The sequence below is a fragment of the Lates calcarifer genome, linkage group LG4 (genome assembly GCF_001640805.2).
Source record: "Lates calcarifer isolate ASB-BC8 linkage group LG4, TLL_Latcal_v3, whole genome shotgun sequence".
Classification (NCBI taxonomy): domain Eukaryota; kingdom Metazoa; phylum Chordata; class Actinopteri; family Centropomidae; genus Lates; species Lates calcarifer.
In genome coordinates this window covers 17,648,124-17,676,122 of record NC_066836.1, presented here as the reverse complement: position 1 = coordinate 17,676,122, position 27,999 = coordinate 17,648,124, and the positions used below count along the sequence as shown (strand labels likewise).

Sequence of the window (27,999 nt, the reverse complement as noted above, 5' to 3'; positions counted from 1 at the left end):
TATTCTGTGTTTGCTTCTCTTTGTTTTGGATCCAGTCCACCTGCATGGTGCTTTGGTGTTTGCTATATATTAACTAACTGATTCTGATCTGGACTGTGGTCATAGTTTTGCTTTGTAGTGGGATGATTTCATTCCTGACAAAATGTGCATCAGATATTTTGGCTTTGCTCTTCTGGTTTGGTTTCCTGGAGTGCTACATGGTGAGAACAATGAATACTTTCACTTAAAACCATTTCAGTTTGTTAGAAACACAGTTACTGTAGAGTTATCTTGCTTCTTGTTGTATTTTAGCACAAAATACAACACAGTCCTGTACTGCTCCCAGACTGGACGGTGGTTTCTTTTCCCCAAGGCAAGAGACCTATTCTAATGGAACAACACTGACCTATACCTGCCATGAGGGACATAAACCACCAGTGAAGGGTTGGTGGGTCACAAGTACATGTGAAAATGGCAAATGGTCTCATCAGCCACAGTGTATAGGTAAGTGTTCCCTGAATGCATCTGCTGATCAACTGTTTTCTTCCTTTAGCTATGCTAGCTGTGAGGCTCTATAGATGGCAACATCAGCCTGTTGCTCCAGACTGAAATATCTATGTACAGACATGTCATTAAATGAATGGAAATGTTGTCAAACCTTGGTCTTGTTCTCTCTTTTATTTCTCAGATGAAAAGGCCTGTTTTCCACCAACTATCCCCAATGCAAAATACACTGAAAACTCAAATGGTTGGTATGAGGAGGGAGACACAATAAGGACAACATGTGATGAAGGATATGAACACAAAGACCGGAGAGCAACAGCCAGATGTACAAATGGAACATGGTCGTCTTTGCCCATCTGTGAGAGTAAGTCTGACAGATGTTTTATATTTGTTCGCTGTGGATAGAAAACACACAACAATAGGAACAAAACCAGTAGTGAGCACTTTATATTACTGATGATTTGTTTTGTTCTTCACAGACCGTATCAACTCATGCAGTGAACCCCCTAAAGTTGCCCATGCTGTAATAATTCATCAGAGATACCAGGAGGTGTTTGCTGCAGATTCAGAAGTGCAGTATGAATGTGAAGATGGATATACGATGGAGGGAGCAGACACTACAAATCCCATTATTTGCGTTGGTGGAACCTGGACTGGAGGTCCAACGTGCAGTAAGTGGACAATGCGCTGATGTGATGAAATATCTTTGTTCCAAGAAATCATTCCTCATGTCTCCCAAAAACAAGATGTGCACCAGAACTTTGTGGAGGTTCTGGGCCAGATCTGGGTCAAATGATTTGTGGTGTTGGGGTGGTTATGTGGCATTGTGTGGGTTGGACCCCATTTAATTTTTAGATTTTGAACTACTTCTGCATCTTTAAAGCAGCTATTCTGTTCCACCAACAGGGTGGCTGTGGCTCAGGAGCTAGAGCGGTTGCCCACCAACCAGAAGGTCGGTGGTTCGATCCCCCGGCTCCTTGGGCAAGATACTGAACCCCAAACTGCCCCATCAGTGTGTGAATGTGTGTGTATGTGTTAGAGAACACTTACATGTATAGAACAAGTGCTGTGTGAATGAATAAATGCGACCTGCAGTGTGAAGTGCTTTGGGTGGTCGATATGACTAGAAAAGAGCTATATAAGTACAGTCCATTTACCAACAACCCCTTTTAAAAAGAAAAAGAAAAAAGAAGAAGGGGTGTGACTCAATAGCCGAATCGTAAGGGCACATACCATATGGGCGCAAGCCCTGAGCAGCTCCATTTCCAGCTGGCCAGACCCTTTGCTGCATGTCATTCCCCTGCTCTCTTTCCCTGTTTTTTTCTGACTCACTCTACTGTCTCTACCATTGAAGACGGAAAAAAATAACTGAATAATGAACAGTTGGGTAACCGTAACTGCTGGATGTGTAAATAGGAGGGGAGGGGAACATGCCAGTATTGTGTTTGCTTGTTCTGTCTGTTCTGCCTTCAAGTGTTAAGATAACACAACACTGAAGTCCATAAAACTATAATTCAACAACTATTGGATGGTTGACACAAAATTGCATTCCGACACTCATGCCCATGAAAATAAAAAGACAGGTAAAACTAAAGATGACAGGGACCCAGGATACATTTCAGAAATTGGTAAAGCATACAGGAAGCACAGAGGATATTTGTGAATGATGGAGCAGCCAAAAGTATCTTGCAAAAAGACGCCAACTCAGAATAAGACTGCCACATTGTCTATAAGCTTGTTGATCAGATCAGCACATCCACTATATACTATGACTGTTGATTAAGTAACCTGTTTTGATTCAGCTCTGATAAAAGTATGAAAACTCAAACTGTCTTCCAAGAGCATCCACCAGATGATTTATTTACCTTCAATGAACAAGACATTTGAGATTAATTTGTTTATCCGTTTATCTAATTTTTCCAGTGAATACAGTATGTACTGTATATCTGACATCTTTAACTTTGGCCATATAGGCAGCAGACCAGATGCTGGACATGGTGGTTCTCCAGATGTGGGAACAGGTGGGGGACACACCACATCCACTGGCCATGGGACACAGCCTGGGAGGGAAGGTATTTTATTTATCTATATTAAATTTAAAAAAATAATACATCCATTTATCTAACCTCTCTAAAGAACATGTGTGTACTGTGTATCTGACATCTTTTTCCATTTAGACAGCAGGCCAGGTACTGGACATGGTGGTTCTCCAGAGGTGGGAACAGGTGGGGGACACACCACATCAACTGGCCGTGGGACACAGCCTGGGGGTGGAGGTAGATTATTGACCTTTCTATCACTCTAACAAACTCTAATCTTTAACAGCAGATTTCTTTCAGTGATTTAAAGTTAAAGTTAAATTTACTTTATAATTTACGGTTTTTCATTTTCAAAAGCCATGATAGGTCATTTCTTTAGATGTTACCCTGAATCAGAAAGAAATGGATATTAACAAACATCCCAAAGTGAACTGCTGTGTCCTCTGTTTGTCTTTATTTGTTCTGTATCTTACAGGATCTTCTACCACCTCTGGCAGTCGATCTGTATACGCATCAAGTAAATTATCCAGATTCATTACTTCATTTACATGACATGTATCAGTCTTGATTCACGTCTTTTCTTGCTGTAACTTTTCACATATTTCTTCACTGACAGACCAGTTACTGTACTGAAAAAGCTGAATTTACAACCACTCAGAAGTAACTCAGGGGTTTGGGGATGACTTGGGTCAAAATCTTTGTCATTACTGTACAGTAAAGCTGGTTTTCAGTTCTCAGCAGCAGTGTCTCTGGCTTTTCAGCGAGGTCTAATGAAAACAAATAACAGACTGATTATATGATGTTCATTTTATTACAACAAGTCATGTTGTTGCTGCTGTGATCACTGTTTCAGTGAGACACTGTGACAGCCTCAAACAACTTCTTTTCTCATTTCAGTCGACACCTGTGGGAAATATCCAGTTGTTCCAAACGCTGTTGTTGTGCAAGTGGAACGAATGTATTTGAAATACAAATGTAATTCTTTCTACAAACAAGAAGGTTTAGACACTGTGGAGTGTTACGATGATGGCACTTGGTCAGCACTGCCCGTCTGCAAAGGTAAAAACAAGTCAATACTTATTTCCATTCAAAAAGTCCATCAAATATGTGAGTAAACAATTATCAATAAGCTTTTTGTTTTTTCTGTGCAGAGGCATTCTGTGTCATGAAACCTGGTCCATACGTTTATGGATTAGATCTATCTGCAGCTGTATATTTAAAGGAAGGAGAGCAGAAGTTTCCATGTATGTGGCAAGATTATAGTGTGGCTGTTCGGTGCACTAATGGAAGAATAACTTATACCGACTGTAAGTATATACATAAGCTCTTTGTATTTGAACTTTGAACACAGTGCTCTCAGTTTCAGCATTTTTATTGTAAGCTAACATTAATGAATATTAACTCTCCAGGATCTGATTCACAGTAAGTAAGAGGGTTTCAGGAGAAATAATGAAGGAAGAAAATAAATAAATTCATACACCATAAGGCAGCTGAACCTCGAGTGTTTAAAAGAGAAGCTGAGCATTATTTTATATTTTTCTTATTGTCAGCAAACCTCATCACAAGAGGCAAAACTATTAACTGATCCTTATATATCTTATTCACCCGATCCATTAACCTCCGTGTGTGTTAACACATGCACACACACACACACACACACACACACACACACACACACAGATGTCAGTAACAGAAGTTTGACTGAATTTAACAACTTATATATATATATTTATATTCAGGTTGTACTTCTTATAACCATTGGCTGGTAAGTCTTGTTCTTGGATTTACTTTTCAAATAACTATATTATTATTGATTTGTTTTATGTGCTTAATCTTGAATAACACATTAACACTGCACTCTTACTCTGCATTATTTTACATTAATTAACATTATTTTGCTTTAATTACCTGTTAATATTAACTGTTAACATTATTGTTTTTGTCTGTGTTGTAACCAGGGAGCCTGTCGATATATTGCAACAAGGGAATGACTGCTGCCTGTTGGATCATTCCCCACTGACTGACAACAAATACCTTTTGGAAACTTTTAAAAATGTCTCCTCCAGAAAAACAGCTACACTCAGAAAAATGTTGTCACATCTTCATTTGATTTTTTTTAAACCAGTTTTTTGTTTTTTTCATTTTGACCTAAAATCCAGACTCAGTGTTGGAGCTGGACATTATTTGACAGTCAGCTTGTATCTTTATGACTTGAGCTCTTAATGCTCCAAACACATGGTCAATACTTTGAACACATAATTAAAGCTTGTATGGCTACAGTAGTCTGAATAAAATGTTCACTAGAAATCTCAACAGAAACCTTTGTATTATTTTGTCTACACGTTGTGTAGAGCAGCCCTTCCACTAAACATGGATATATCAGGAAGTATCAGTTCTTCTTGAGACCACATCACAGCAAAGTGCACAGACACATGGACAGACAGACGTACACAGTGCTTTGAGCTAAATGCTAACATGCTCACAGTGACGATGATGACGCACTGAGATGGTGAAGATTATGTAACCTGCTCAACGTCAGTTAGCATGTTAGCATGCTAACATGTAGTAATGAACACTAAGTAGCCTTGAACAGATACAACACATTATTCTATTATTGTTGTGTTATTTGTAACTGCAAATGTGTAAATCATTATGTTTCCATAAAATTGGGAGCTGTTGCACATGGAAAATGTGGCAAATTAAAAAATGTGAATTCAGCTTTGAATGAGACATAATTTCATCTCAGCAAAATATTTACATTTTATTGTTTAATGTTCTGCTCCAGGCATGTTTTATAATAATCTGCTTTGAATGATAATTTGTGTCTGATAGAATTTTTCCACTAAAATTCTCAAAATGTCATCTACTCCCTCCTCCTCATAAAAGATGCCATATGTGTTTTTATTGTGTTCATTCAGAAGTGGTGAAGACCCGGCTGGATAAATAATTAGATCAGGGGAGACAGAAAACTGACCTGTGATCACAGCAGTCCAGGAAATCATTTTGGAATTTGGACTCTAAATAATCAAACAGTTTTTTGTTGAGAGAGCTGTAAAGCAAATGATCTGTAGATGGTCTAATGAATCATTATCACAGGCCTTTCCCAAACACATTAATTAATGTAATAAACATAAAACTGTGTTGCTTCTTGAAGAACATGATGTGACATTAAATGAATAGATTCAATGAACAGTATTAATCAAGGTCAGGAAACAACGAAACTAACGTTTCTTAGGAAACTCATTCAAATAAGATACTTTAGCAAAAGAAACTGATCTGAATCTGGAGTCTTCTAAACATTTTCTTTCTCATCATAACAATTATTTGGATTAATACACTAATTTGACCTAAAATGACTGTGTAGAGCCTGTGGTCCAGTGGTTTTTTATTAATGAAGAGGAAAAAGGACTATAACTGTAGAGTATGTGCATGTTTTCTCTCTTTTTCTGTATGTGTATTCTGTGTTTGCTTCTCTTTGTTTTGGATCCAGTCCACCTGCATGGTGCTTTGGTGTTTGCTATATATTAACTAACTGATTCTGATCTGGACTGTGGTCATAGTTTTGCTTTGTAGTGGGATGATTTCATTCCTGACAAAATGTGCATCAGATATTTTGGCTTTGCTCTTCTGGTTTGGTTTCCTGGAGTGCTACATGGTGAGAACAATGAATACTTTCACTTAAAACCATTTCAGTTTGTTAGAAACACAGTTACTGTAGAGTTATCTTGCTTCTTGTTGTATTTTAGCACAAAATACAACACAGTCCTGTACTGCTCCCAGACTGGACGGTGGTTTCTTTTCCCCAAGGCAAGAGACCTATTCTAATGGAACAACACTGACCTATACCTGCCATGAGGGACATAAACCACCAGTGAAGGGTTGGTGGGTCACAAGTACATGTGAAAATGGCAAATGGTCTCATCAGCCACAGTGTATAGGTAAGTGTTCCCTGAATGCATCTGCTGATCAACTGTTTTCTTCCTTTAGCTATGCTAGCTGTGAGGCTCTATAGATGGCAACATCAGCCTGTTGCTCCAGACTGAAATATCTATGTACAGACATGTCATTAAATGAATGGAAATGTTGTCAAACCTTGGTCTTGTTCTCTCTTTTATTTCTCAGATGAGAAGGCCTGTTTTCCACCAACTATCCCCAATGCAAAATACACTGAAAACTCAAATGGTTGGTATGAGGAGGGAGACACAATAAGGACAACATGTGATGAAGGATATGAACACAAAGACCGGAGAGCAACAGCCAGATGTACAAATGGAACATGGTCGTCTTTGCCCATCTGTGAGAGTAAGTCTGACAGATGTTTTATATTTGTTCGCTGTGGATAGAAAACACACAACAATAGGAACAAAACCAGTAGTGAGCACTTTATATTACTGATGATTTGTTTTGTTCTTCACAGAACGCATCAACTCATGCAGTGAACCCCCTAAAGTTGCCCATGCTGTAATAATTCATCAGAGATACCAGGAGGTGTTTGCTGCAGATTCAGAAGTGCAGTATGAATGTGAAGATGGATATACGATGGAGGGAGCAGACACTACAAATCCCATTATTTGCGTTGGTGGAACCTGGACTGGAGGTCCAACGTGCAGTAAGTGGACAATGCGCTGATGTGATGAAATATCTTTGTTCCAAGAAATCATTCCTCATGTCTCCCAAAAACAAGATGTGCACCAGAACTTTGTGGAGGTTCTGGGCCAGATCTGGGTCAAATGATTTGTGGTGTTGGGGTGGTTATGTGGCATTGTGTGGGTTGGACCCCATTTAATTTTTAGATTTTGAACTACTTCTGCATCTTTAAAGCAGCTATTCTGTTCCACCAACAGGGTGGCTGTGGCTCAGGAGCTAGAGCGGTTGCCCACCAACCAGAAGGTCGGTGGTTCGATCCCCCGGCTCCTTGGGCAAGATACTGAACCCCAAACTGCCCCATCAGTGTGTGAATGTGTGTGTATGTGTTAGAGAACACTTACATGTATAGAACAAGTGCTGTGTGAATGAATAAATGCGACCTGCAGTGTGAAGTGCTTTGGGTGGTCGATATGACTAGAAAAGAGCTATATAAGTACAGTCCATTTACCAACAACCCCTTTTAAAAAGAAAAAGAAAAAAGAAGAAGAAAGGGTGTGACTCAATAGCCGAATCGTAAGGGCACATACCATATGGGCGCAAGCCCTGAGCAGCTCCATTTCCAGCTGGCCAGACATTTTGCTGCATGTCATTCCCCTGCTCTCTTTCCCTGTTTTTTCTGACTCACTCTACTGTCTCTACCATTGAAGACGGAAAAAAATAACTGAATAATGAACAGTTGGGTAACCGTAACTGCTGGATGTGTAAATAGGAGGGGAGGGGAACATGCCAGTATTGTGTTTGCTTGTTCTGTCTGTTCTGCCTTCAAGTGTTAAGATAACACAACACTGAAGTCCATAAAACTATAATATTTTAAATATGAATTCCACTGATTGAAAATTAAATCTCCTCTGGCAAGAACAACCATTACTTTTTCAAATTTTGGGATGTATGATGTGAAAAAAAGCAATGTAGTGTGGAACAATGATGCATAAAAACTGTGCAATAGCTAATTAATAACTGGAGTGTCTCTTTCATCCTACAGGGTCCTCTACCAGCTCCAGACCAAACGAGAGAGTGATTCAAACTCAAATCATACCAAGTAAATATATAGATAGAACCATTTTTACTTTTATGTTACATATGATGAGATAATATCGTGACCAATCAGGGCCCTTTACTGAGTTATTTAGAAAAAAATATTGATTATAACTATCTACAGTGGATATAAAAAGTCTACACACTCCTGTTCAAATGCCAGGTTTTTGTCATGTAAAAAAATTACATCAAGATAAATAATTTCACAACTTTTTCCACCTTTCATGTGACCTATAACTTGTACAACGCAATTGAAAAACAAACAGAAATCTTTCAGGGAGGTGAAGTAAAAATAAACAACTGAGATAATGTGGTTGCATAAGTGTGCACACCCTTTTATAACTGGGGATGTGGCTGTGTTCAGATTTAACCAATTACATTCAAACTCATGTTAAACTGGAGTCAGCACACACCTGTCACCAATTAAAGTGCCTCTGATCAACCCCAAATAAAGTTCAGCTGTTCTAGTAGGCTTTTCCTGACATTTTTGTAGCCACATCTTCCAGCACAAGCCATGGTCTGCAGAGAGCTTCCAAAGCATCAGAGGGATCTCATTATTCAAAGATATCAGTCAGGTGAAGGCTACAAAACAATTTCCAAGGAATTAAATATACCATGGAACACAGTGAAGACCGTCATCATCAAGTGGAGAAAATATGGCACAACAGTGACATTACCAAGAACAGGACGTCCGCCCAAAATTGATGATAAGACGAGAAGAAAGCTAGTCAGGGAGGCTGCCAAGAGGCTGACAGCAACACTGAAGGAGCTGCAGGAATTTCTGGCAAGTACTGGCTGTGTAGTACATGTGACAACAATCTCCCGTCTTCTTCATATGTCCGGGCTATGGGGTAGGGTGGCAAGACGGAAGCCTTATCTTACAAAGAAAAACATCCAAGCCCGGCTTAATTTTGCAAAAAGACACCTGAAATCTCCCAAACGCATGTGGGAAAATGTGTTATGGTCTGATGAAACCAAGGTTGAACTTTTTGGACATAATTCCAAAAGGTATATTTGGCGCAAAAACAACACTGCACATCACCAAAATAACACCATACCTACAGTGAAGCATGGTGGTAGCAGCATCATGCTTTGGGGCTGTTTTTCTTCAGCTGGAACTGGGGCCTTAGTCAGGGTGGAGGGAATTATGAACAGTTCCAAATACCAGTCAGTGTTGGCACAAAACCTTCGGCCTTCTGTTAGAAAGCTGAAGATGAAGAGGAACTTCATCTTTCAGCACGACAATGACCCAAAGCACACATCTAAATCAACAAAAGAATGGCTTCACCGGAATAAGATTGAGGCTTTGCAATGGCCCAGCTAGAGTCCAGACCTGAATCCCATCGAACATCTGTGGGGTGATCTGAAGAGGGCTGTGCACAGGAGATGCCCTCGCAATCTGTCAGATTTGGAGCAGTTTTGCAAAGAAGAGTGGGCAAATATTGCCACATCAAGACGTGTCACACTGATAGGCTCCTACCCAAAAAGACTGAGTGCTGTAATAAAAGCCAAAGGTGCTGCAACAAAGTATTAGTTTAAGGGTATGCATATTTATGCAACCAGGTTATTTTCAGTTTTTTATTTTATATTTTTCCCCTTTTAAAGGTTTCAGTTTGTTTTTCAATTGCATTGTACAGGTTATAGGTCACATTAAAGGTGATAGAAAAAGGAAAAAGTTGTGAAATTATTTGTCTTGCTGTCATTTTTTTTACATCACCAAAACCTGGCATTTGAACAGGGGTGTGTAGACTTTTTATATCCACTGTATCTGTCTTCACCAGTTAATTAGGAATCCATAGCCATGACTCTTGTCAATAATCCTACTGAGTGAATTAATCATGGGTAGATTGGGTCCATCAGCGTTTGTTGTTTTTAGAAACCTCTTTTTCTTTCCGTTACAGAGGATGAATGTGGAGCCCCCCCCACGATCCCAAATGGTGATGTTGTGGGAAATTATCAGATGTTTTTGAAATATCGGTGCGATAGCTTTTACACACTAATGGGCCCAGAGAGAGTGCATTGTTACGCAGATGGCACATGGTCAAAACTACCCACCTGCAAAGGTATAAGTCAGTACTATTAACTATTATTTCAATGTCAATGAGGTTGGCCAAGAAAAAAGTTTACAGTTTTTTTGTTGTTCCTTTTGTGCAGCTGCTTACTGCTCTGTGGACACTAGTCAATATCATCAATTAGTGCCTGCTGGAGTTAAATATATAAAATATGGTGAGAAGGTGAGATTGGAATGTGTGAGACAGGACCACTGGTGGACAGATCATTTTTCTGTGGTCCAGTGCTTTTATGGAAGAGCGTGGTTAAGCGACTGTAAGTATGACTTTAAGATCATTACATTAAGATAAACATGTTTGTCTAATCATTGTCAGCTATGTGTGTGCTAACTATCTGCCAGATAGTTTTGTAAATTTTGTCTGCAAAGACTGATTATCACTGTCGGTCATCATATCAAGACGACGAAAAGCCACAAGGTTTAAAAGTTATTGTTATCCTTATAGGCAAGCCAAATAAATAAAGGATTTGTTCCCAGGCTTAACTGTGTTGTATGAGAGATCTATAGACAAAAAAAATCTAGCGTTTATTTATTTTGAAAGAGCCACAGTCGGTGGGGAAACTATAACACTCCACTGACCGCTGGTGTAACTTCATCAGTCAGTCAGGGACAGACATTTTCTGGCCCTGCTGTTGTGGTCCAACCAAAAAGAAAATAGAGCAGTGTAATTCCCATCACTACCCTGCTGACTCCAGCTTCATATTTACCATACAAACATGGAGAGAGTGCTATTGGTCTTATATATTACACCTATTCACAAGCTGATTGACTGAGTTTCTGCACCATACACACGGTTTTATCCTCTACAGTTCAATTCAGTTGACAAAACAATATTCACTGATGTGCTTCTCTATGATTATTTTTAGGCTGCAGCTGGTTGGAAATAAAGGCGGTGAGTGTTACTCCTGTATGAAGCAATCGTTTAATTTTACTTATATTTCTGATTATGTATTTATATTACACTTGATTCTTTTTTTGTATTATGTTTATTATCTATAAAACTTTGTCTTTTGACCAGAACCTTTGCTGAGGTTGTCACCAAGGAGAAGAGATACTGCTGCCTTTTGATTTGCTCACCACTCGCTGAAAACAAATACCATCCTGGAAACTTCAATTTGTAATCATCATGTTGCACACTCACACAATGTAGGAGTACATTGTTTGTCCATATGCAATGTTACAAAAATGACTGGTGGACTGGCCTGAATAAAACTTAAGACATGGATCTCAACTCTTCTAGAATTGTGTTTGTAGAGTTTTCCACGTATACATCGTCCCCCAAAAGCAATAAATTAATCAATCGGCCCATCTATTAACCACTTCTATTATCCACTTATCCTGCTTTTATTGATCATGACACAAAGTTTGAAAAAAAAAAAAAACATCAGCAGTGTTTCAGATCATGAAATTGAATTCACCAACAGTGAATTCTGAACGCCACTATCTGTAACTGCTTTGAAACAATTAAAATCCACCAGAAATACCACCCCAGGATGCAACTGGTACTTTTTTGCCATTCTATTGTTTTTCCTCTCTTTAGTTATCAAATCTCAATTATCTTGCAATTCTTAAAAAAAGTAGTAGTTTTTATCACATCATATTTTATGTGATTTAACATCTGTATTTTGAAACAAGGTTCTTGCATATTTACATAAGTACATTGACTTGTGACACTTAATTATTGTGCTCATAAAAAATTACCAAAACAAAATTTTAGGTCTTAATCCTGTTTTTAAATGATTACTTGAAATTTTAAATTAAATCACAGGCTTTTGTTTGAAAGGCTTTTAAAATTTACTTCTTTCTTCCATTTATCTTCATTCATTCATTTCTTCATTTATTTTCTGCTGCAGTTTAAACACAAGTAAGCATATCAGGGACACCAGAAATAGTAATAAAGCATGCCATTAATTCATAACTGTACAATAAGAATGAGCATTAATCAATTTGTTTGAATTAACTTGTTGATTTATAAATTAATATGCTAAATGACAAACTAACTAATTATTTGACATTTTAATGGCCAATAAAAAGAAGAATTATAAAAGGGATCATCAAGTGCATCATTTTAAAATACGTTAAAGAATTAATAGATAAACAATGGGATTTTCCAGTTAGTTTTTCTGTGACACTTCAGAGCTTGCACTGATAAAACAAGTAAAGTAACAAGTAAATTAGCCATGGGATGTAACAAGCTCTATGATTGGTTAGAGAGCCGCACCCACCTCATGCCACCTTTTCCAAGACTGTTTAGGTGTTGTTGTTTTTGTAATTTTTAATTTGAACTAATATAATTTGTATTAATATTTAATTAGTAAATTCTTTTTATAATTCTCATTTTTATTTCTCATTAAAACATCAAATAATGGTTTACTTTGTAATCTAGACTAAATATTCATAGAGGGATAAATTAATTTGTAAATACATTAATTAATTTTCACTGTACCATTGGTTACTAATTAATTAGATACTTTATTACAATTTCTTTGACACTTGTGGCCCTCCATATTAGCAGTGTGTCACCTAGAAATCAAAGGCAGTCTAAACCACAGCACAACAGCAGGCAGCAAGCCTTTTTCACAACAAACATTTTGACTTGCAGTAGGAAAAGCACAGGCATCCAGGTGTACTATTCAAGTGTTGTGATAGTGTGACAGTGAGCCAACATGAACAACACCAGGACCCTCACACTGAAGCAGCTAAATTGAATTCAGCCATCATTCATTTTATAAATTACTGCACTGTGAAAAGCACATGTCTAGCACAAGGTCTAGTTTTATGGCTGAAATGAAATGATGCAGAGCACATGAGGATCAAGCAGATAATAATCCAAGTCTGAGCTGGAACACAAAGACAAACTGTAAGACCACAAGATAAATATCCCATGATAAAATTATAATCTTTTAAATCAAATCTTTACAGAACTCCTCCTCTCTTTCTAAAGTCGGTCCTTTGGTGTGACTGTGTTTTGATTTTGCATAATGCTGATCTCTGAACACAGCAGTCCAGAAAATCAATTTGAAATCTGAACTGTGAAAGATCTCATAGTTTTTTGTAGAAAACATTGTCTGAGACATTTATGAACAAATGAACCACTGTGGGTATTTCTTAAATAAATAACAAACGTGAAATAACAAGAGCAGCATTTTCTTGAATATTATCAAACCTTCTCTTAGATATGTTCATGGTGCGGTTTGTACCAAAATAAGAATAAAGTCCAACTCTGACAGCTAGTAAAGCAACAGCTGTAAATAAAACTGGTCTGTGCACTTTGGTCACATGTGTAAAGAACCTCATTCCAGCAAGATAGGATTTGCAAAATGTGACTGTTCTGACTAAAGTACATGACCTCTATTAGTATATTTGTGTTGGCTTCCAAGCATCTGTATAATGACAGTCACTCAGCTTAATGTTTACTATTTCTTAACTTATTAGCTCTTTGGGGAAAAGACCTTGACAATTATTAACCTGAATGAAGCTCTTCACTCTGCTGTGTTGTAGTGTTTTAATTCCTGACAAAATGAGCATGAGGTATCTTGGATTTGTTCTCCTGGTTTTGTTTCCTGGAGTGCTGCATGGTAAGAGCATTGAACTGTCACTTAGAAACACATTAATTAGTTAGATATGTGTTAAGTATGTACTTTTATTTCTTTCAGCACAAAGTGCAGTTCAGCTTTGTCCTGCTCCCAGACTGGTTGGTGGTTATTTTATCCCTGTACAAGAAAATGATTCTCGTGAAAAAGAATTAATTTATGCCTGTGATAAGGGTCGTAAACCAGCGGTGGAGGGTTGGTGGGCAACCAGCACATGTCAAAATGGCAAATGGTCTCATGAACCACATTGTATAGGTAAGTGTTTCATTAATATCTCTACTGGGTTTGTGTGAAGGTGATCTGGAACTTTTAAATTCATAGTGGTCATGATGTTTTGTGTATGCTGCTAAGGAATAATAATGTCATCAGTTATCTTAAAGCTAGATAAACTGAAAATTGATAGACAGATTCATTGAGGGCACCAGATTATTTCAGCAAATAAACAGATGTAACTTTTTAGATGTAACTTTTTCAAAGAGGCTTAGAGTCCATTATCTAAACGTAAAGAATATATATCTGAAATAAGATGTTAACAGAAAATTAATGTCTTATATTGCCTATAAACATATGCATTATTTAAGCACCGTTACTACAGTCTTTAATCCTGGTAAAAATAAATAAAATAAAATAAAAAGAAAGAAAGAAATGTGTTACTACACCTGTAACAAATGCTTTTAAGGTGCTATATATATATAGGCAATATAGTGATATTGTTGGCACTATATTGCCAACATTAGCATTACCTTAAGCTTCAGCAATTATTTCTTTTACAAGACAAGAGGTCAGATATGTCTTCTGGGTGGCTCTACTTCTTCATCCTCTCATACTGGACTGAGGGCAGACTGGAATCTACAGTAACTCATTATCACAAAGTGGTATTATGAGATAGGACAGGCTGTGACTAGCTTTTAGAGTGCTAATTCACTAGAGGAAAAGAAGTGATAGAAATAGAAGAAAAACAAGAGTAGAACTTTGTTGCTTTACAAAGCTCAAGACAGCTGTTGGCAAATAAAGAAATGAAGTTTCATCTAGCCTACATATAGCACCTTTAAAAGTTCAAATATTAAATATCTTCTTGAAGAAACCACATTCTTCATGACTTTTAGAGAGTGAGGCATTTGTGGCTACAACCCTTTACATTAACAAATTATTGATACTATGCTAATTTTGAACAGGGGTTACAAACCCAGGGTTCAGGACCACCACAAAGAGTCACAAGATAAATATAAATGGTCATCAATAGGAAAGAAAAAAAACTGAATTCTGTGACTCAACGTTATGTTTATTTTTTTCTCTAATCTTTGCATCTTTATGATTAAACTCTGCATAGTTTAATGTCAACTTAAATTCATCACTTGTAACTTGTGATGAGAGGTTGCAAGTAGATATTACTTTTTATTTCCAAAGTATCAACATTATACATTCATAAAAGTCATTTTGTGAAGTATAAAAATGTTGACTGAAGTTTTGTTCTTCTTTCCTCAGATGAAAAGGCCTGTTTTCCACCAACTATCCCCAATGCAAAATACACTGAAAACTCAAATGGTTGGTATGAGGAGGGAGACACAATAAGGACAACATGTGATGAAGGATATGAACACAAAGACTGGAGCGCAACAGCCAGATGTACAAATGGAACATGGTCGTCTTTGCCCATCTGTGAGAGTAAGTCTGACAGATGTGAGAAAAAAAAAAACTTAAGAAAAAAAAGCAGTGACTACAATAATATTTTAAACCAGTGTCACCTACTGTACTACAGCATCATGTAGTGATCCATCTCAACACCTTTTCCTGTTCTTATTCATGGTATATTTTCTTGTTTACAGAGAGCATCTCTACATGCGGTGAGCCCCCTAAAATTCCACATGCTGTAATAATTCATCAGAGATACCAGGAGGTGTTTGCTGTAGATTCAGAAGTGCAGTATGAATGTGAAGATGGATATATGATGGAGGGAGGACACACTAAACAGTTCATTTATTGTATAAGTGGAACCTGGACTGAAGCTCCAACATGCAGTAAGTGGTAATGTAAATGTGCTGAGATATGATGTGATGAAAATGCTTTTTATTAATTGCCATTGAAGTGGCTATCATCAGTATTTGTATATTTACAAAAGATCACATGACACTAAAAAGATATAGCCAGGGAATATAATCCATCAACTGTGTCACTACAAAATGTGTTTGGGAAAACAAATTAGTAGTAGTTGTTTAAGTGTATATTTTACAAGAAATGGCTTCAAAATGAATAAGTTCTGTTATTTTTAAAGTTGCTTTATCAGTATATCTGTATTGACTGTGCAGTCTGAAAAGTGTCGCTCATAGTGAGAAACCCACAGATAATTATCATCTGACTCTGTTTCCCTCAGCTCTACAGAGATTTAAAGTGATTTAGTGTCTGATGTTTTGGTTTGTAACATAAAGATTATCCTGTGGAAATTTCTTGTAAACAAGCAAATTTTCTGTCAAAATTCAGTGTTACTCACTAAAATGCATCGTGTGTATAACTGAAATCTAACAAATGCATTGAATGCATTTCCTTCCTCATAAAACATTTGTAAAGATAATGTTTCCTCATTGAACCCTGGTTCACACAGGGCTTTTCTGTGTGGAAGAAAATGGATGGATGGCTATATGAATGCTAATGTGTAACTACTGGATGTGTAAATAGGAGATAATAGTATGTCAATGTTATGTTTCATAGCTTGTTCTGTCTGTTCTGCCTTCAAGTGTTCACAGAGATCAATTAATACTGCTGCAAGTAACTGCCAACAGAAATAATCCAACATTGAAGTTTGTCCAGAGAGAAAACCACCTCCTATTGTGACTGAACATATTGTATGTTTAGTGTGCGCAATATATTTTTTTCTCTCAGGCCAAGGAACAAGACCAGATACTGGACATGGTGGATCCACTCTGGGGGGAAAAGATGGGGGGCACACTACATCTACTGGCGGTGGAACATGGTCTACAGGTGGAGGTAATTTATTGATCTGTATTGAATATGAATCAGTAAATCAATTTATCAAAGGACCCCAAAATGTATATATGTGGAATTTTCATATCTTGGAATTTTTTTCCCCAGGCAGCAGACCAGGTACTGGAGAGGGAACAGGAGGGGGGCACACTACATCTAGTGGTGGTGGGACACGGCCTGTGGAAGGAGGTAGATCTTGAGTTGCATTAGATATGAATGAAGACCATAGTATTTTGAATATGAATATGACTGAAAATTAAATCTCCTCTGGCAAGAGCAACCATGCTATTTTCAGATTTGAGGATGCATGATGAGAAAAAAGTTTGTGCATTTTTTATGTTTTTTAATGCATAAAAACTGTGCAATAACTAATTAATAACTGGAGTGTCTCTTTCATCCTACAGGGTCCTCTACCAGCTCCAGACCAAACGAGAGAGTCGTTCAAACTCAAATCATACCAAGTAAATATATAGATAGAACCATTTTTACTTGTATGTTAATCATGGGTAGATTGGGTCCATCAGCGTTTGTTGTTTTTAGAAACCTCTTTTTCTTTCCGTTACAGAGGATGAATGTGGAGCCCCCCCCACGATCCCAAATGGTGATGTTGTGGGAAATTATCAAATGTTTTTGAAATATCGGTGCAATAGCTTTTACACACTAATGGGCCCAGAGAGAGTGCATTGTTACGCAGATGGCACATGGTCAAAACTACCCACCTGCAAAGGTATAAGTCAGTACTATTAACTATTATTTCAATGTCAATGAGGTTGGCCAAGAAAAAAGTTTACAGTTTTTTTGTTGTTCCTTTTGTGCAGCTGCTTACTGCTCTGTGGACACTAGTCAATATCATCAATTAGTGCCTGCTGGAGTTAAATATATAAAATATGGTGAGAAGGTGAGATTGGAATGTGTGAGACAGGACCACTGGTGGACAGATCATTTTTCTGTGGTCCAGTGCTTTTATGGAAAAGCGTGGTTAAGCGACTGTAAGTATGACTTTAAGATCATTACATTAAGATAACCATGTTTGTCTAATCATTGTCAGCTATGTGTGTGCTAACTATCTGCCAGATAGTTTTGTAAATTTTGTCTGCAAAGACTGATTATCACTGTCGGTCATCAGATCAAGACGACGAAAAGCCACAAGGTTTAAAAGTTATTGTTATCCTTATAGGCAAGCTAAATAAATAAAGGATTTGTTCCCAGGCTTAACTGTGTTGTATGAGAGATCTATAGACAAAAAAATCTAGCGTTTATTTATTTTGAAAGAGCCACAGTCGGTGGGGAAACTATAACACTCCACTGACCGCTGGTGTAACTTCATCAGTCAGTCAGGGACAGACATTTTCTGGCCCTGCTGTTGTGGTCCAACCAAAAAGAAAATAGAGCAGTGTAATTCCCATCACTACCCTGCTGACTCCAGCTTCATATTTACCATACAAACATGGAGAGAGGGCTATTGGTCTTATATATTACACCTATTCACAAGCTGATTGACTGAGTTTCTGCACCATACACACGGTTTTATCCTCTACAGTTCAATTCAGTTGACAAAACAATATTCACTGATGTGCTTCTCTATGATTATTTTTAGGCTGCAGCTGGTTGGAAATAAAGACGGTGAGTGTTACTCCTGTATGAAGCAATCGTTTAATTTTACATATATTTCTGATTATGTATTTATATTACACTTGATTCTTTTTTTGTATTATGTTTATTATCTATAAAACTTTGTCTTTTGACCAGAACCTTTGCTGAGGTTGTCACCAAGGAGAAGAGATACTGCTGCCTTTTGATTTGCTCACCACTCGCTGAAAACAAATACCATCCTGGAAACTTCAATTTGTAATCATCATGTTGCACACTCACACAATGTAGGAGTACATTGTTTGTCCATATGCACAATGTTACAAAAATGACTGGTGGACTGGCCTGAATAAAACTTAAGACATGGATCTCAACTCTGATCTTTCTAGAATTGTGTTTGTAGAGTTTTCCACGTATACATCGTCCCCCAAAAGCAATAAATTAATCAATCGGCCCATCTATTAACCACTTCTATTATCCACTTATCCTGCTTTTATTGATCATGACACAAAGTTTGAAAAAAAAAACAAACAAAAACATCAGCAGTGTTTCAGATCATGAAATTGAATTCACCAACAGTGAATTCTGAACGCCACTATCTGTAACTGCTTTGAAACAATTAAAATCCACCAGAAATACCACCCCAGGATGCAACTGGTACTTTTTTGCCATTCTATTGTTTTTCCTCTCTTTAGTTATCAAATCTCAATTATCTTGCAATTCTTAAAAAAAGTTATTAGTTTTTATCACATCATATTTTATGTGATTTAACATCTGTATTTTGAAACAAGGTTCTTGCATATTTACATAAGTACATTGACTTGTGACACTTAATTATTGTGCTCATATTTACACTTCATGAGTTTTAAAAAAAATCTCCTCTCTGTTCATTTTGCATTACACAGTTGCAAACCCAAAATGTTTGAGTGACAGGTTGTAAAGGCAGTTCACAAATAACAATACATATTAAGGCCACTCAATTTCAGTCTCCTCAGTATTACAGGGCTGCAGTGTAATCTTTTTATTATCAATTAACCCATGGATATTTGGTAAACCAATTAATTTGCTCAAAAACAAAACAAATTAAAAGCCAAAATGAGCAAATAATATTGTTCCCACACCTGACTTTTTCAGAGTTAAGAAGGTATTTGTTAAGGCTTTAGTTACAACAGAAACATACTCTGTTCCCTGATCCACTCAGTTTTCTTCTTTTTGACCATTTCACAGAAATACATTTTCTGTGAGATGAGGCTGAACATCAGAGGGGTTTTCCAGTGCCGTATGAATCAAGTACAGTTGTGTGGTTTTTGTCTAAAATTGAATCATCTACATGGAAGTCAAAAACTGCTCTCTGTCTTGAAATGTAAATATATTTTAGTGGTGAAGACTGTAGCTTCTGTTCCTCTGACTCAAATGACTGGGTAGGTTTTTTGGACAGTGCCTTTAAGTCCCATTTTTATGCTGAGGAGCATCAGTGCGTGTGATCGGAGTTGGAGATGTTCTGCACAGAGGAAGCTGAATCCAGTCCCAGCAGCGTGCCCAGATAGGATTGCTCTCGGGGGTCCAACATCTGATCGGGCCTCACAGGGTGGACGATGTTGGCGGGCTGGGGGGTGAGGGTATACTTCTCTAAGAATGCCAGGTCTGTGGCGGCCTGGTAGCCAGAGTTCTGCTGCTGTCCTTGTGCCTGCATGCTCACAACACTGTGCGTTTGAGAGGAGAGAGATGAGGCTCCGTGAGCATTCAGGCTGCCTTGCGCTCCTCCTGCCATCTGGACAGGAACTAAAGTGACTGGCACACAGACGTTCATAGGAGGGGGAGTGCTTTGGAGGTTTGACTTAGGTTCAGCACGATATGCTTTTGAGGTTTCCTCAAAAGGAATGGAGACTATTTTGTCCTCGCTGAGCGTGCTGAGGGGTTGCTCAATAAACCGAGTGCTGTGCACGTGGTCAACATGATACTTGAGCTTGTCTTTTCTTTTAAAGGTGGCGCTGCATTGGGAACAGTTAAAAGGACGAGCGTCTGAGTGAATCACCATGTGCTTTGTCAAGGTCTTCTTGATCCGAAATGTCTGGTGGCACTCAGGACATCTGTGGGGTTTCTCACCTGTCATCAACACAAGTGGAGACATCAGTGTGAGAGTATCAAAAAAGTATGTTAGGTAGCCAGTTGTATTGCGCCCTCTCTTTTAAGAATAACTGACCGTTTTAAAGAACCCCCACCCTATGACAGCAATCGTCCAATCTTATCGCTTAAACCTGTCAAGCTTTGATTAAATGGTGTATTTATATGTTCTGCCATTAGCTGCAAATGTTTGAGGCCTGTTGAGGACTGGAACATCCACTCTGTGGGAGCCAAAAGTTAAAACAGAAGGTCATTCTTGCTCCGCACTTGGTCTAAGGAAGTTAACGCCCCAGTAATTCCAGCCAAACTTACTGTACATTAGTCTAACCACTCTGATGCTTGTTCAAGACTGTTATTCCATAGTTAGCATCTGGGAGATGCAAGATTTTTGTTAGAGCAAATGACATTTAATTACACTTTATGAGCTAACAAGCTCTACCCTGAAAAACACAAACAATAGTGCTCCTTTATTTCCCTGTCCTCTAAATGGATCATCAACTGGTAAGAATGATTCCTGACTGAGACACGTAGCTTTGGCCCCAGTATTTTAGCACAATATATGTAGCCATGTGTATATTCAAAACTTTTGATTTAAACAAAGCTAGGGACATTAAAAAGTCAGCTGAAGAGCTTTCAACCTATTTTGGTATGCTGGCTAGATACAGCTGATAAAAACTGCGAGCAAGAGGCGTAAAATCAGCCCACAAAATCCACAGTTGTCATCTAGAAATGAGACGTTGCTTTTGCTCACTTCTCTATGAATTTCAAGTGGTAAATCTGTTGCTGTTACCACTGTAATCTGCATATGTGCCATGCTTGAACAGAAAGGTTGTGAAGTGTAACCAGGAGGGTGGGGAATGGTGACCAGCTGAGAAAAAACAACACTAGTTTACCACTCTTATGTCCTCATACATGTTTTCAAGCAAATACATCAACTGATGTCTTTGTTTCCTTACCTGAGTGAGTCCTGAAGTGCATTTCTAGACTGGACTTTCCTTTAAATTCTTTCTTGCAAACCTCACACTGATGCACTGCCGTTTTATACCTGGGAAAAAAATTCTCATTAACAGAGACAGAAACCAAGAACATCTGCCAAACTTTGAGGACCCCTCTAAGGGTAATATTACAACTTCTACAATGTTATCAAAAAAGAGATAAAGTTGGACTTTGATTTGTACAATAACATACTTCTGCCAAACTTTCTCTCCTAAATGAACACTTTTGTAGTGGACAGTCAGATGATCATGACGCCTGAAGCACTTGCCACACTCCTCACATTGGTGTGCTTTCTCACCTGTAACAAATGTGGGCTAAGTTAATGTAATTACTAACTGGAAAGGTTTACAGTAATTCTTACTGCACTATATTATACTGAGAAACATAATTTGATTTATACTGCACCTGAGTGTATTTTCTGATGTTTGGTCAGGTGATCATGGCGTATAAAGGTTTTCCCACATTCATCACACTCATAGCGCTTGTCGTCATGGTGAACTCTGAGGTGAAGCCTGTCCGTGGAACAGTTAGCTCATTATAGGCAACTCCACTAATGACACAGCCAATCAAACTGAGAGCTTGATATATTCACCAACAGCACTGGACCCACCTGTAGGAGCTGCCATGACGGAAACTTTGGCCACAGATGCTACAGAGGTGAGGTTTCTCCCCACTGTGGATCCTCATGTGCTCCCTCAGGGTCGTCCTGTAAAAAGAAATATTTTTTGAAACTTAGCACATCAAAATGAGGGTTTGTGCTAATAATACATTCACAGTGCCACCTGACAATAGGAAAATGTGGAGAGCATTCATGGACTGAGAGACGCACCTTTCTCTCACTGATTTCCCACAAATAAAGCAGGTCCACTTTCTTTTGCCTCCATGAGTACACTCGATGTGTCTCTTTCTGTTGCCTGTGTCATTAAACTGTCGGCCACAGATCTCACAAGGAAAAGGACCTAAAAATGAGATGGGAGAAATGCTATTTGTCTAATGCATAGATTGCTACAATAACTTTTATCTTCTGAGTTTTTTTCTATGTCAGTATTTAATTGTTAGAGAGGTTTTCCATTTGTAAAAAAATTGTTTGTCAATAATATATAAAGGAAGACTTTACATTTCTCAAGTGAAGCTCTCACCTAAGTGGTACTTTTCTTGGTGCTTCAGCCTGGCAAACCTTGACTTGAAGTATTCATCACAGAAGGAGCATTTAAAAGGCCGGTCTTGGCTGTGCAGGATCATGTGCTCTTGCAGATGAGGCCTGCGCGTGAAGGTCTTAAGACAAATCTGGTTCAGAAAGTTCAAGGGTTACAAGCTGTTAAACACGCTCTTCACAAACAGTGTAAAATGTATTCATTACTGAAGTTATTTAATTCACCATCATCATACTTACATACATATAAGCACATATTTGAAAGTTCTAGGTTTATTCATAAGATCAAGATGGGAAAAGAAAACTCTGGCCTGTACTTATGATCAATCTGCATCATCAGACAAAATGTGAAGAATATTCAAAAAGTGGAACTAGTCCTTACAGCACATTTCCAGCCTTCAGTCTTCCTCTTCCTTTTGGTGAGAAACTCCTGGATGTGGTCTGGATGAAACCTGACAGGACAGAGAAGAAGATCATACAGCATGACTATAGCAGCTAATGTCATCATGGAGATCAACAGTGCCACACAAATTAAGCATCTGATTTCCTAAATAGAGAACTTAGAAACCAAAATACAGTCAACATGAACATATACAGTACTTTTTCCAAATTTCATCTGATGATACTGTTGCCATCATTTTATGTTTATAATACACCCAATAATACAGCCATGTTAAGGTGTAAAACTATTGAGTTTTGTCTCTAGTAATGGCAATGTCAGTCAGTCAACCACTTTGGTTCAGGATGAAAAATCTCTTCAGTTAAGAGATGATGCTGACTGACATTGGTGATCTGCTGACTTTTCCTCTAGCACCACCATGAGGTTGATAAAATGTCTCAACAACTGCTGGATGGACTGTAATCACTTTGGTGATCCAGAAACTTTGCATCTAGTGCCATCATCAGGTCTGAGAGTCCAATACTCTGGTTTATGACCAAATACCAGCAGAACCAGTGACATGCATGCTAACACAGTTAGCTAAGACTGTAAACACATATTACACCTGCTAAAAATCAGCATGTTTTCATAGTCATTGACATTACTATTAGCTATTAGCTATACTATGAGCAATAGCATTTAGTACAGGCTCACAAAACCACTTGCATGGCTGCAGGCTTGTGTGTATGACTGTGATCATGAGAGCATGTAAAAAATATATCCATTAAAAAACTCTGAAAAAAACTTGTTCAGTTTTGGAGAAAGATAATATCTGAATACTGTATACAAATACAACTAGGAAAGCCTCTTTATGAACCTGTTGGTGCTGGCAAAGACAATAGCATTGTAGAAAGTGTTCAAAACCTTTTAACTTAAATTGTTTTTTACTTTTTTTTTTTTTACTACCTTGCACTGCCAGCCACATATTTTAAGAGAGCAACCAATATGGCAGGACAACAATGCAGCACCAAGACTAGCAACAATGACATTCAGCTACAAAGCTACCGGGGTTACCTAACCAGGACAATAATGTTATCTAAACACCAAAGTGTTGTATGTGAACCAGCGGAGACAGGTCCACAAGTTAAAACAAACACACCGAACAATTAACCTATGTCAGTTGATATTGATCAGATGACTAAATTATTACACAAAGTACAATGAATAGGAAGGGAGACTGAGGGTAGACTGGATGTTATGATGCAGCTGTGTGTCTCACCTCCTGACATGCTTTGCCAGCGTTTTCTTGCTGGCATGGAGTTTGTTGCAGAAAGGGCATTTGTGCTCCTTCTTCTGGAAGGGAGCGTCGCTGGCGTGCTTCTTCTTGTGTACGGTCAGGTTAGACTTGGTGGAGTAGCGCTGGAGACAGATGTCACACTGGAACGGTTTCTCTCCTGTGTGCACTCTGGTGTGACTCTCATACTTCCCTGAACAGTGAAGGAACGGTTAATATATTGTATTATTTGAAACATTAGTATAATCGCTGTCAATAAACATGGCACTACTGTGACCACTGAATTTTACACTGAGTGGCCATCAGGTTGAAGGAAACCTACTGTGTTTCTAAATAGTACAAAACAGGAGGAGAGCATCTTGTCAACACAAATACAACCACAGCTTTTCTGGCAGAGGCAACACGTGACAGACCAAAGGGAAATTTGCTATTTAAATGATCAGCTCTTATTCTTTTTTCAAACAGGATAAAAGAAGAACAGAACACCAATAAACAACAATTCTGATAATTATGTCAAAAATTATCTTTAAAAAGCCAAACATTTGCTCTTCATAGTTTCTCAAATGTAACAATTTGCTCATGTTTTATTTTATATCTTTGCAAACTGAACATCTTTTGATTTTCGACTGTTGCCTGGATAAAGCAGGCAAACTGACATTACCTTGGCATGTGGTGAATAGTGATAAGTGTTCTTCTTCATTTTCTGACACTTTATATACAAAATGATGAATTGCTTCATAGTTAAAGTTAGGTTAGGTAAATAATAGTTAATAGAGCCAATTCTCATGTTTAGTACCAGTCTGTAAGGTAAACTGACTAAAAAGCAAAACAAGAACTTTGGCTAAAGTTCTCAGTAATACCAGTAATACCCCTGAACAACAGCCACCACTACTAACACTGCTGCTGCAAGAGATAACGCTTATAATCTAGACCTTTCTCTATGGTTCCCACCTGCGCGGTCAAAGATCTTGTCACATTTGGGACACTTCAGAGTCTTCTTGCTAGAGGTCAAGATGATGACTGGAGCCAGACCCTCAGGGTACACTGGACTCTGGTTAGAGCTCCCTGCTGGTGCCGGAGTGTGCGCCTCCACCTGTCCAACAGCCTGGCGCTCTGTCCTCTCTGCATCTGAACCCTGCTGACTTGCACTCTTTTCTGCTGCACAAACTTCAGCAGCTTTCTTTTGGGCAGCCACGTCCTCATTCATGTCTCCTCCCTCCTCCTCCTCTTCATCCTCCTCATCCTCTACGTCATTCCCCTGGGCTGGTTTAGATGTTTCGCTCATGTCTGGTTTGGTTGTTTGGTTTTCCGCAGCCGCCTCCCCTGTTTCTTCTACCCTGGCGTCATCCAGCTCTCTTGGTGATACAGTCCTTTGCTTTTCCTCAGGGGTGTTGACAAAGTACTCTACATCATCTCTCTTGTATTTAGTGGGTGTTCTCCTCCTACGAGCTGATCTCCGTGTGGTAACGCCCCTCTGACTTGCTATCTTCTCTTTTTCAGTTGAGGTTTCCTGCTGCTCATCACTATGACTCTCAGCCAAGTGGTTCTGCACTGAGTTTTCAGAGCTAACCAGGTGACTGCACAGGGTGCTCGGCTCAAATGGGCTCTGGATGTCTGTGTCACCTGCTGGTGAGTCACTAGAGGTCATTTCTACATCAGGAGACTCTCTTATCTCAGCCGGGGTCTGGGTCACACTCACAGGGTGGACATCTCCTTCTTCACACAGCAACTTTAGTATATCCATCATGTCCAAGAATCGGGCTGCTTCAGTTAGAGCCACAAGGTCTGTCTCTGCAACAACGCACTCAGAGGTGTACAAAAAGCCAAGCAGGTGCTGGAAAACAGAGTCCTCCACGTGGTCCAGAGTCACATGTGTTGTAGCGGGGTTCTTGGATAGCTCGGCATGGAAGTAGCTGCTCCCATGAGCCAACACCACCTTATGGGCGCTGTAGAGCTTCCCACCCACAGACACAGATACATCACAGAACTTCTGCCGGGTCCGGTCCTCATTCAAAAACTTGAGGAGGTTGTGACTGTGCTGTGACATAGTCACATGCCTGATTTGTGAGGCTGATCCTGGGACAGTTTCAGAGATTGGTGGGGCACTGGAGATCAGCACAGTGTCCACCCCTGCAGCACATTCACTGCTGGCACTGACCAGCCTGCTGCGTTTGGGACGCACAGGAGCACTAGGCTTTTTCTTCATTGTGTCTGATGAACTACCATGAATCACTCCTGAAAACCAGAGGAATAGGAACAGTGGGCAGATTGAATATACATAGGTGTTAACATCTTAAATACTGTGTTTAGATTTAGATTTGAGTGAGAAGAGGCTAGACGAATGGCATGTAAATGCAAGGGGACTGTCTGCATGAAGCTGACACATTATGGTGAAAAGTTATAAATGTGAAAACTGTGCATGAAAAGATGCACAATAAAGACTTAACGTTTAATGTAAATGTTTCCTATTTCGTAATACAAAGAATAAGCGATTGCTATAAACACTGCATCCAATAGACCATACAGGCCTAACGGAGACGTGAAATTGAGCTCGTAACCGTGTTTCTATTCTGACTTCGTAACGGTGTTCATGGCTGCATTTGCAGATTCGCTCCCCACCTCAAGGACCCCTAACATTATGTAGAGTCTGACGGGTGGACCCCCTCCGGGGAGAGTGTTGACAAACGACCCTTAGTGCTACCCCGGCAATTAACATTTATATTGGGGCGTTTGAAAGAAAAAGTCTTACCTGAGAGACACGGGCCGTCTTTACTAACCACCGTACAATCCAGCTGACATAAGCAAAGTGGAAAATAAACAGAGGAATCATAATTTCCTGAATATCTGTAACGCCCAACCTCACCATCCCACCAGAAATGTCGGACACTGTAACAAACTATTCGCTCATTGGCTGCTTCAGCTTTTGTCCTCTTACGCACTTGTTCAGAGGCGTAAACAGAAGAAAAAATAATAAACAGCGAGGAAATGCGAGCTTAGACGTTTTCATTCTTTCATTTTGTATGTAAGGTTTAAAAAGTCAAACACGAATTAAACAAAGGGGACGTGTAAACGCGCAACATCATACGGTTCACGAGAGGGTTCACCAGACGAGGGTATCATGGGTAATGTAGTGTGAAAGCTAAAACCACTCCTGCATTAGCTGCTAACAACCAGTTTAAAGTCTCTTACAGCGGTGCTAAGCTATTAAATACATTGACTCAGTTGTTCTTGAGTACAGGTAACTTGTACTTTACTTGAGTGTTTTAATTTTATGTTACTTTTAAGTTTCACTCCACTACAATTATATTGGTAAAAGAAAAAAATAAAATAAAACGTTTAAATTAATGCCTCTGCCACATCAATAATATTCAACAGTATAGCCTAATATATACTGTACATATAATACTGTAACACTGACCAAGCCCTACTGCTGCACTGAGCACTTTTAAATTGAAAGTATATTTTGCTGATAGTACCAACCAACATTTAATATAGAGAGACTTTTACCTGAAAGATTTTTTTTAGTTGTGGCATTGATACTCATATAAGTAAAATATCTGATTGCTTCTTTCACCACTTGTCTTTTACTCTACTCAAGGTGTATTACATATGTATTCAA

The 27,999-nt window shown here is 38.6% G+C and overlaps 2 protein-coding genes across 7 annotated transcripts; one reads left to right on the top strand and one right to left on the bottom strand.

Moving 5' to 3' along the window:
- The first annotated feature begins 10 nt into the window (after positions 1-10).
- Positions 11-18,808, top strand: LOC108883778 (complement factor H). Of its 6 annotated transcripts, none has more exons than XM_051070121.1 (11): positions 32-200; positions 6,269-6,460; positions 15,351-15,530; positions 15,692-15,883; positions 16,743-16,847; positions 16,953-17,033; positions 17,249-17,305; positions 17,410-17,571; positions 17,663-17,833; positions 18,442-18,467; positions 18,594-18,808. In XM_051070121.1, exons 1-11 carry the CDS (start codon positions 143-145, stop codon positions 18,603-18,605), a joined length of 1,236 nt encoding a protein of 411 aa, XP_050926078.1. In that variant the 5' UTR covers positions 32-142; the 3' UTR covers positions 18,606-18,808. The 6 variants fall into 6 exon arrangements, with proteins under 6 accessions (XP_050926076.1, XP_050926078.1, XP_050926080.1 ...); XM_051070120.1 differs by lacking the exon at positions 32-200 and adding an exon at positions 6,010-6,177; XM_051070122.1 differs by lacking the exons at positions 32-200; positions 15,351-15,530 and adding exons at positions 6,010-6,177; positions 6,645-6,824.
- An 83-nt stretch (positions 18,809-18,891) lies between these two features.
- Positions 18,892-27,485, bottom strand: zbtb41 (zinc finger and BTB domain containing 41). The gene is made up of 11 exons (XM_018677250.2): positions 27,130-27,485; positions 25,332-26,615; positions 24,366-24,573; positions 23,090-23,159; positions 22,694-22,841; positions 22,384-22,513; positions 22,165-22,260; positions 21,960-22,066; positions 21,747-21,852; positions 21,515-21,603; positions 18,892-20,540 (listed from the first exon to the last, which is right to left on the bottom strand). Exons 2-11 carry the CDS (start codon positions 26,584-26,586, stop codon positions 19,906-19,908), a joined length of 2,844 nt encoding a protein of 947 aa, XP_018532766.1. The 5' UTR covers positions 26,587-26,615; positions 27,130-27,485; the 3' UTR covers positions 18,892-19,905.
- Positions 27,486-27,999: the final 514 nt, after the last annotated feature.

Coding starts and splice junctions, on each gene's coding strand:
- LOC108883778 (XM_018677257.2), top strand. CDS start 13,745: ATGAAGCTCTTCACTCTGCTGTGTTGTAGTGTTTTAATTCCTGACAAA. Junction 14,121..15,350: donor TCATGAACCACATTGTATAG/GTAAGTGTTTCA, acceptor TTCTTTCCTCAG/ATGAAAAGGCCTGTTTTCCA. Junction 17,572..17,662: donor AAAACTACCCACCTGCAAAG/GTATAAGTCAGT, acceptor CCTTTTGTGCAG/CTGCTTACTGCTCTGTGGAC.
- zbtb41 (XM_018677250.2), bottom strand. CDS start 26,586: ATGAAGAAAAAGCCTAGTGCTCCTGTGCGTCCCAAACGCAGCAGGCTG. Junction 22,842..23,089: donor CTGAAGGCTGGAAATGTGCT/GTAAGGACTAGT, acceptor TTTCTGAACCAG/ATTTGTCTTAAGACCTTCAC. Junction 21,853..21,959: donor ACATCAGAAAATACACTCAG/GTGCAGTATAAA, acceptor CATTTGTTACAG/GTGAGAAAGCACACCAATGT.